The sequence below is a fragment of the Gavia stellata genome, chromosome 4, assembly GCF_030936135.1.
Source record: "Gavia stellata isolate bGavSte3 chromosome 4, bGavSte3.hap2, whole genome shotgun sequence".
Lineage (NCBI taxonomy): Eukaryota > Metazoa > Chordata > Aves > Gaviiformes > Gaviidae > Gavia > Gavia stellata.
In genome coordinates this window covers 29,647,217-29,657,216 of record NC_082597.1, presented here as the reverse complement: position 1 = coordinate 29,657,216, position 10,000 = coordinate 29,647,217, and the positions used below count along the sequence as shown (strand labels likewise).

General features: G+C 39.1%; 1 protein-coding gene and 1 long non-coding RNA gene across 6 annotated transcripts in view; one reads left to right on the top strand and one right to left on the bottom strand.

The window, feature by feature from the left end:
• The window catches only part of FOXP2 (forkhead box P2), a 444,251-nt gene that overhangs the window by 237,291 nt on the left and 196,960 nt on the right, over positions 1 to 10,000 (top strand). For 4 of the 5 annotated variants that reach the window (XM_059816368.1, XM_059816367.1, XM_059816370.1 and 1 more), the window contains exon 1: positions 3,291 to 7,321. In XM_059816368.1, the coding sequence (XP_059672351.1) occupies positions 7,154 to 7,321 (168 nt within the window). In that variant the 5' untranslated portion in view covers positions 3,291 to 7,153. Of the gene's footprint in view, positions 1 to 3,290; positions 7,322 to 10,000 lie in introns of those variants that run through there. The other variant, XM_059816366.1, reaches the window with a different exon arrangement.
• The window catches only part of LOC132316899 (uncharacterized), a 15,605-nt gene continuing 12,886 nt past the window's right edge, over positions 7,282 to 10,000 (bottom strand). The window contains exons 2-4 of the long non-coding RNA XR_009483953.1: positions 9,065 to 9,164; positions 8,261 to 8,409; positions 7,282 to 7,778 (exon numbers count right to left, since the gene is read on the bottom strand). This is a non-coding gene — a long non-coding RNA (uncharacterized LOC132316899). The remainder of the gene's footprint in view (positions 7,779 to 8,260; positions 8,410 to 9,064; positions 9,165 to 10,000) is intronic.

Genomic DNA, 10,000 nt, shown 5'->3' with positions numbered 1-10,000 from the left:
TAAAAGAAATTTCTTCTGGCGTACCACTTCTCCTGTGGGCCATCCAGTGGGAAGGCAAGGGTGGATCCCGGGAAGAAAAGATTTAAAGGCATATTTTGCACCAAAAAAAGATAACCCTGGAAGTAGAAAGTGCTGAAATCTCTGGAAGGAGGATCTGTGGAAAAAGTGGTTTATGGACAGGGAAAAAAAAACCCTCAAGGGATACTGAAGGGAAGCTTTCAGCAGGAGCCTGGGCGAGAAGTCAAGTAAGCGTGAGGGTTAAACAAAGACTGTCTGGTGAGGTGAAGGTACTATCATGATATTCAAAGATCAGGGGAGGGGAAATATCAGTGACAGTTGTTGCAAGCTTCTCACAAAAAAAAAAAACCCACAAACAAAAAGAACCCCCAAACCAAAAAAAAAACAGGTATAAAAAGTTGGCCCTGGGTTTGCAGTTTGTAAGCCCTACAGACTCTGTAAGAAGCTTTTTTTCTTTTTCTTTTTTTTTTTAAGGGAATTTGCCTGCTAGGCAGGTCTTCCCTAGCTCTCACAATTCTAATTATTTCCTACTGCCCTAATGCTTTCTCACTATTAAATTCTCCATTGACTGTAATAAAGTCTCCCTACTCTCAAGAGCTTGGAGAGCTGCTTTTTTTTTTTCCCTTTTTTTTTTTTTTTTAAAGACAGGGAAAGAGAGGGAGATAGATACAGAAAGAGGGGGTGAGAGGAGTTTGCTTTCCAAGGTGGGGTTTCCCAAGCTGTCGTTGCTCAAATAAGAATCTTATCCTGAAATTGGCTGCTCATTTCTATGTGGGCTGTAGGTAATGCACTCTAGCAGGCTTTTCCCACTCTTCTATGTGTAAGGTACGCATCTTACAATAGCGTACAGACTACTCATATAGGTAACACTGGCCTTTATAGGGATTTTTTTTTTCCACTAAGCGAAAATAAATAGCAGGTGGAAATTAATTAGACCTTACTTGCTGTTTGGGGAAGTGAACTGTTGTTTGATAATCAGATGACTGTGACAACATATTCCTGAATTTTAGAAAGCAGATAAATTACTGTGCCCACGACTGACCTACTATTTTTATTAGTCCTGAGGAATTGAGATGGTGTGAAAGGAAAAGATTCAGCCTTTAAAATGCAGGATAGCTTTTAGTTTAAGATTGAATATGATACTCTGCCTTCAATATCTTTATCTGACTGTTTGTGCCAGTCCATTAAAAGGATGTTCATTTAAACATCTGATGTATAAATAAACCGTAGTACCCAGACAGTGGGAAAAATTGCAGCTCATAGTACAGATATAAATATTTTAGGCAATACTTGTTTTTTCAGTTGTGGTTAACTTTAGCACAAATCAATTGATCTGATTTCTTAAAGCCTTCTCATGCCAGCCAAGTGCACCTGTTAATACAGAATGCTGCAGGAAGGATGCACATTTTCTTTACCTGGCACTCTGTGTGTGTATGTGTGTATGGGGTGTTGGTGGCTCTTCTCTGTAGTAAATAAATCTCATCTGTGATAATTTGCAAAAATCCAGTTGTCAATTTTATTGTAAATTTGTGTTCCGAAATGGCCTTCAGAGACCCAACATATGAGTGCCCACTTAAAAGTTTCGTACTACAGCTTGAATTCTTCACAATTGCTGTGCTTTCCGTGTTGTGATCCAGATACTGTTGTCTCATTGCTGCCCTTTTTATCCATTTTTGAACTGTTACTTTACTCAAAAGTACCAGCTTGGCTCGTGAGGGCATTCTAAAGAGTAAAGTGATTAGTTGGCTTTGAAGAGATGATTTTTTTTACCATGAAAATTCTATTTTTTTTCTCATCAAAGATGCTGACCGCTCACTGATGCAGATGTGGTATGTATGTATTCTTTCTGATTGTGCTAAGATACGTCCTGTAACTCACAACTGGAAGCTCGGTTTTCCTGAAAGACCTTCCAGCACAAGGTGTGTGAGCATACTTTAAATTTTTACGGAGAAAACTTATTTGAGTAGATAATAGTATTATTAAACCTACTAATATAGGTACTTTATTTTACAGTATTTCAATAGCAGTTGACCCAATTAGTGTTTTAATCATATTAATTTACTTACATACTTAAAAATACGCAGTGATTTATGTCTCTGCTTAAATCAAGCTTTGAAAGCTAAATGTTTTAGATAAAGTGAAAAAAAACCCCTTTACAAATACTCTCTTAGCTTGTCTAATTTTTTGTTCTCACACATTCAGCTATGTCCTTCATATCTGGCATTTTGATTTATTAGGCAATCTTGAGTATTAAAGACTTTTAACATACCAGCGCAAGACTTCAGATGCATTGTGCCTTGTGTCAATGATGAATTAATTCCAGCAGAGCACAAAAGTTACCATTATTTAAGCCTAGCTCCTCACCTCTGCTCTTACATCATAGGCCAGTTTTAAAAGGCTGAAGCTTAGGCTGTGTCTTAGGAAGTGAAACAAGGTAAATGTGGGAGCACGCTGGGGAATGTCGGGTTCACGGTATTGAGCACTGCGCGCTATAGGTCTGTCTTGTCTCTGCATCAACCAACGTGGGCACCTTAGTGCCGGTGGAGGGTTATGGGTCTGGAGGTGTTGCCTTGGTGCGGGGGGCCCACCCCGGAGCAGGGCAGGCAGATGCTGTGGCTTCTGGAGGTGGTTTGCGATGGCGGCTGCTGACCTCCATGTCGCCAGTACTGATGGATGGTATGCAGAGCGCTCTCCGCTCTGTAAGGGCGCAAAGACGGCGTCATTTGTGGGGGGACAGGACCGGCAGCAGGACATCAGCTTCCCGTCTGCCTCAGCACGTGGAAAAGTGCCATCGAGGAGCACCAGGCAGCGCAGGACCCGCTGCCGCCGCCCTCCACCGGAGCGCCCCGCGGGCGGGCGTGGCAGGGCCAGCATGCCGCGGGGCGGGGCGGGGCGGGCCGCCGGCCCCGGGGCGCCCCCTAGCGGCAGCTCTGAGGCTGCGCGCCCGCTCCCGCCTCCCGGCACGGCGGCGCCGCGGTCGGCGACCTGGGGAAGGGCGGCCGGCGGCCCGGCCGGCAGCAGCAGCCCCTCGCGCTGGGGAGTTGGGCGCCGGCAGAACCTGTACCTGGCAGGGCAAAACAAACCCCCCGAGCCTGGCGTTCGGTACACCCTATCATAAAGTAAGGAGGTCTAATTGAGCTACGGCTCTCTATCCTGCTATTTGTACAAATAAAAGACCACATCTTGATGCAAAATAAACACAAAAGCACTGTTGTGACTATAACAGGGAGTCATATACTAATTTATATAATAAGTGGTTGTGCACGCTTTATTCAAGATTATGGCTGCAAGAAATGGCATGAATTGCTGGGTGTGTTTAATGCTGGATTATAGCAATTTGAAACATGTCAAACACATGGCTAATGCCTCATGCTTCACTCATTCTTGCGTAAACCTGCATAGCCACCATCCATTATACCCTTGGTAACAACACAATTCTGCAAGTAAATATTGTTACACTAAGTAACCTTTCAATTCAAGTTGTTTAGGAAGAGAAAATGCAATCTTGTGCAGTCAGTTCCAGTGTCAGTTTAATGTTTCAAAAGGGAAGTGGTGTAGAGAATAAGTATCTGTACAGAGACTTGCCGGTTTAAAACACACACGCATGCACGCGTGCACATGGCACGCGCAGAAAATGTACAATTCACTGAAGGGGAGAAAAGTAAAACTGTAGTTTCGAACTTCGCAGGACCTGTGTTTCTTTTTTTGGTATGGGTGATTGCTTGGTTACCCTGGCAGAATTAGGCATTCGACCTGCAGTGCCATCACACGCTAAAATAATCTACAATTTAATTCTTTCTTGCAGAGAGCAGCAAATATTTTCCCCATACCTTTGTTTAAAATACCTGGTAGCAGAGCTTGTAGCTCACCTTTGGCAACAAGAGTTTGGGAATCACAGCAGAAGTAGGTGCTGGTGAACGTATGTGTCTGTGAATGTGGGTGGGTGCATGTGTGCGTGCATGCCTGGGTAGGCACACTCATGACTGACGGCGAGTGTGACAGCAAGAGAAAAAGAGAAGGATTAGTAAGTGTGAATGTGTATACATGTGTGTAAACAGGGACCTGTATATTTTTTCTTGTCCTATTTGAAATACTAAACTTTCAGCCTTAGGATCTGGCAGTTATTGTATTTCCTTTGTATTTAGTTATGATTATTATGCTAACAATCCGCACTACTGTTGTAAAGGCAAGAAAAAAAAAAATACGTTAGTTTGCTTAGTGAGATGTTGCAGGTTCAAATTATTCTGCCACCAATAACTGAAATTACTGACAAATAGATATCAGAAATGGTCCTTGTTTAGGTATTTTCAGTGCTTTAATTTGTGAGGGTTTGGAGTTGATAGTACATACACACGCATGTATACAGATATACGTGCATACATGCGTGTGTATGCAAGAGAAAAGAGGGGAAAAGAAAAAGATTGTGTGCTCTTGCGTTTTCCAGCAACCCTTTTTTAGTTGCCAGCAGTGAGAAGGGGGCTGTGGACAACCAACACAGAGCTTTACTCAAGCCAAAGTTTCATTATTGTTTTTAAAAATACCCTTTTACAACTAGAAAAAACATTTTATTTTTAACATAAAATTCTAGGGATTCTTCTTCATATAAATACTTCAGTATTCCTCCCACTTCACTTCCAAATAAATTACCCTTTCTAGTATTGATACTCTATAGTTTCATTCTCTCTGTGCACAGCTTTTGGGTCGGATTTGTTGTTTTCTATTGCCAGAGTAGTGTTACTGGTCATGTTATGTTAAAGCCGGTTCTGCTGGCTCACAGACACTTTAACTTAAAATGCAGAGCCCGAACTACACTCTGGGGCTTTGCAAGGATACAAAATCCACAAGACATAAACCCCTTTGGTTAGTATGAACTGGAAGATGTTTAACCCTTCTCTGCTAATTGTAATGAAAGAGTCGGAGAGATGTAAAAACAGAGGGGCTGGTGTATTTATTTATTACATTTCTGAGTGTTTTCTAATGTTTTGATTATCCAACATTTACACCCCTTTGCCCTTTTAATGCGCTTGGCTAAATGTACCACTGTTATTGTCTAACGTTCGAATTTGTAAAAGATGAACCTGTCTGTTGGTTAAATCTTTGTTTGACTAAAAGGGGATTAATGTTTGAATTTCCCGAATTTCCAAATCCTTGTAACGATACAGTTGATGAAGTGTTTTAAATAGATTTCCACTCTGATATACATGTCTTTTTATTGAAAGTAAATATTGTAAAAATCGGAAAGGGCTGCCTGCTCCCACAGTTGTGGCATACCCACATCAGAATTTTCATATAACTACTAAGGGCAATCAGACCCTTTTCTCTGAATATTTTAAACATTGTACATGTAAAATTTATGCCTAATTTGAATACTTATTAGCTGCCTAATCTCAGAAAAGAGTATTAGCTTTGTTTTTGCCTTGTAAAATTCATCACTGCATGTATCACATTTTCCATTTCTATTACTTTTCCTTGCTGATGTTCATAACAGTGTTTAAGAAGGGCTGTTTGTTCATAAACACATCTGGTGCTACTGTTGTTTACTGGGCTGTAACAGCTGCCCTCCTTTATAACTGTGTTTGTGTTTGGGTTTTTTGCATCTTGTTTATTTTTGATCAGACTGTCGTTAAATAACTCATCTTTTACTACTTTAACTTTCTTCACACAATATATACTTTCACTTTATCTTTTGCGCGCTTGTTTGTGTTAGTTCATACAGCATTTGGATTAATAGCCCATGCACGTAGTTGAAGTTGTAATGATCCTTTTCCTGCTTTTTTTTTTTTTTTTTTAGAGAAAGGCTATTGCTCAGACTTTGCAAGGGAACAAATAACTAAGTTCAATAATTAGACTAAGCAGCAAGCTTTTTTTCTTTTCCTGAGTTTGCTTACACATCCCTCTCCCTTCAGAGGTGTCTTATAAAGTCACAGCTCAGCCAGGTTGTTGTGGGGACTCTTTCAGTACATCGGGAGTGAGGGTGAAGGAAAGTGAGGTCCATTCTGACCCTGCGAGAGCAGGAGTGGACTTTGGTGGCTCTGAGAAGAGACATTGACCTTCCCATTTTACAGATACAAAATGCACCTTGAAATTCTGGTTTGTAAGGGCTCGTTGGTTTTTTATTTACTGCAAAGATTTCAACTGATCTTGGCAGGACATCTCATTGCTATCCTGAAAGTACAGTATATTTATGCAGTGAAAATGATAAAACATTTATTACTGTAGAGAAGGTAATATGCATAATTTATGCTGTTTTTAGCACAATCATTAGTGATATTCTTGATAGATTTTATTTCCAGCTTTCATATCTAATACATGCCTGGAAAATTAATTTTATATCTTTCATTTATTTGCCTATGTTAAAATTGAGTTTTAAGTCATCTTCAAGTGAACAGTTTGATTGCTGCTCATGCATAAGCTTAATTACTTCCCAGGAAGGACAGTATTAAATGTTTTAAATGTCAGAAAAATAAATGAATATCAGCCGTTTGATTAAAAAAATAGGCAATATCTGACGTGTTTGCAGCAGGAGCTTTTTCTTAAAATGCCTCCGAGGCAAAATTTTATTTAGTCACAAAAAAAGAGAAGCCCATTATACTATTTATCATTGGTTGATACCATATGATTTGTAACACCCTTACAAAATTTTAATTTTGTATGATTAGCTGTGCATCATTAAACAACAGCCTTGCATAAGATATGCTGTAAAATTCTGACAGAATCAAGATAGTGAATATTTTAAATAAGGCTGTATAGTCATCCATGGTTGTCAAAGCTAGATAATAGGAAATATAGAGCAGTCTGTGAAATCGTGCCTTCATTTAAACTGGTTTTATAGGTAGACTTTAAAATGTAGTCGTTCATAAATGCTATTGACCATGCTGCGTGCATGGTGTGTTATTTTGGCCGTTAAATGTAAGCACACAAAGATTGCTTATAGAAACCATAATTCCGGTGATTAGTATCTGTGTGAAAGCAGAGTTTGCATCGCATTTCTTGGTAAACGGCTCCGCGAGGCTTTTTTCTTCTTCTAAAGATGCTGTCTGTGTAATTGGCAGAGAGGGACATCTTGATAATGGAAGTGTGAAGGTGTAACGCGTGTGTTAATTGATACTTCTTAATCACTTTTAGGTATTAAGTCATGATGCAGGAATCTGCGACAGAGACAATAAGCAACAGTTCAATGAATCAAAATGGAATGAGCACTCTAAGCAGCCAATTAGATGCTGGCAGCAGAGATGGAAGATCAAGTGGTGACACGAGCACTGAAGTAAGCACAGTAGAACTGCTGCATCTGCAACAACAGCAGGTAAGTTTGTTTTGCTTCCTGTTTGTTTTTAAACAAATAAAAGGGCTGTTTTCGGACGGGCACCCCTCCGCAGACCCTCTGTGCGTGCTGAATGTGAAGTGTCATGCAAGTGAAGAGCGTGGGGCGTTATTTGTTGTTGTTTTTGTGCACGTTAATGCTGAAATGCCAGGATCCTGTTTTCGTGGTGGCAACGTCTTGCGGACACCGCTGCACACCACCGCGCTCGCCTGGCGATTAAAATCCCGCGGCGTATTTATAAAAGTTGTGCCGAAGCCTTGCAGTGCCTGTTTTCAGAATCTGGTGGTTTACTGTGCGGTTCGGTCGCGTAGGAGGTGATGCAGAGCTTTCCACCAGAGGGCCACATTACTTGAGACTTCGCTTCGCTTGCGATGAATTGTTCCAAAGTCGGAGCTGGGGTGAAGGGACCAGAGTGACTTCTCACAATAAAGATGCTTTGCTGTCGTAGGTGTAAATAAAAAATGCTGGTTAGTTCAGAACCACTAAAACAAAAAAGAGCATGTGCCTGTCTGTATGTGTGTGTGTGTAAGTGTAATTTGGATGTGTGATTTTGAAAATATGGCAAAAGAGAGAAGCAGCTTTTTTGTAGGTATATGTTTCCATTCTCACTTTTAAAACATTTTTTTAATTTCATCTGTTTGTTTTTTCAACAAGTTAATGGAGAACTGCTTTTGTGTTTAAAAGGGTAAAATTAAACCGTTGTCTGACTGCTGATGCCATCTAATTATGAGATGCAGTCAATTGATTTTTGTCACTGTAAGATTTCTTTTCCTTTTAAATCCTGCACAAACATAATTCCTTCTACTTTGTCTACCTAAAGAGTTGCCTCCCCATCAGGGGATGCAGATTGTACTAGTGCAGTGAAGCCCAAATGGTTTGTTTGGTAAACAATTGGGGTCTGATTCTGCAGAGTGCCAGTACCTGCTCTGAACTCCTGAAAGTCTTCAGTGTCTGGTCGTCTCATATGCTGAGGCCACTCAGCACCTTTGGAGTTCAAACCCTTCATTTGTAAATACTGAGGTTTTACATTACAACATCAGGTATTGCATTAATGAAAGGAAAGTTGTGTCCTGTAAGATAAAATATTATAAAAATCCTGTTTTATAGAAACATGTTTTAACACGATGATAGATAAATTGCATGTGTACGGGCCTCTGAAATAACAAGTCATAATAGCTCTTAAAATTGAATCATTCTTAGTGCTGAATTAAGCCATGTACACTAGCTACATTTATAGTTAAATGTTTTAAATGGTGACAGAAAATGTGGAAGAATTAAATAGTTGTAGATTGAAATATCAGAAGTCGTTAAAACTTAAATCTGTGCCTTGCTTCAAATTCAAGTGTATTCTGTTTTAACAATTGAGCACATACAGAATTACAGTCCGAGGAAATGTAGGTTTCAGTGTCTTCATTAAGTTCTTAGCAGGCTTACACCTATATATATATGTATATACACTATTATCTATATATGCACACTGTGTATATATACTATTTTTATATAAAATTTTATATATATACACACATATATATGTATATAAAAAAATTTAATATTGTTTTCATTGAAAAGCATGCCATCACCTTTATTCAGGTGTTGAGGTTCTAACAGCATTTTAAAATCTTTATTGAGAGAGAGTGTATTTAATTAGTGAAAATGTTTAGAAAACTAAGTTTAAGTGAAACACTTTAAAACACAAAAATACCAACAGAATAATGTGCCACTTACATGTTTCTCAAAGCAGCAGTCCTAGGCATTTGTAGCCAATTTGTCCATACAGTCACAGATTCCAGTAGATAGCATTTGCAAAGACCACAGAGAATAACAACTGAAGATGAAAATATCCAGTTGAGTACTAATAACAGACAGGTTCTGAGGGGACAGGCTTAGAAGTGACAATCTTTTCTTCAAAACTGTGATTAGATCTTAAATAAGCAGACAGGCGAAGTAAAACCATGGGTACAGTTAATAGGACTCAAGAGGCATTTTATGGTAGGGTCTGCACCATAGGATTTAAATACAACTTGAGTTAGGCATATAAATCCTTCTATAAAATATGTTGATGTGAAACATGAACACTAGTCAACATGCAGTAGGATGTCCTTTAGATAATGGGCATAGCTTTATGCTACTTTTGCCTTTCTTCCTCTTTGTTCTAGTTCTTTTTTTCCTGTTTTTGACCAGATGCCTTCTAAAATATGATTTAAGAGGAAAATGATGGCTGGTTTTATTATTGTCATTGTAGTAACTTTTGAAAATGTTATTTCAATATGCAACTTGCCTGACAAACTTTGACAAGTAGAAAAACAGAGCAAACCCCATTGTACCTGCAGTTATTATTCTTAAGATTTTTTTATTGTTTAAATATGTGCAAGATATAAAGTACTGATGTCATAGTTTAACATTCCGGTTTTGGCTTCTCTGAGTCATTTTATTGGGGGCCTTCAAATAAACAAATCAAGTTCGTTATAGCTTTTTCTGAAGGAAGCAAGTAAATGATTGCTGGTTTTAATACGTTTCCTTCAGCTGGGCAGCTATATAAAGTGATGCTAATGCTTAAGAATAGCTATATCAACTGAGTAAAATCACAAAGTAAGTTTTCACTGTGGCATGAATATGTACTGGGGAAAGTTAAACATGAGAAATTTTAGACTATGTACAAAA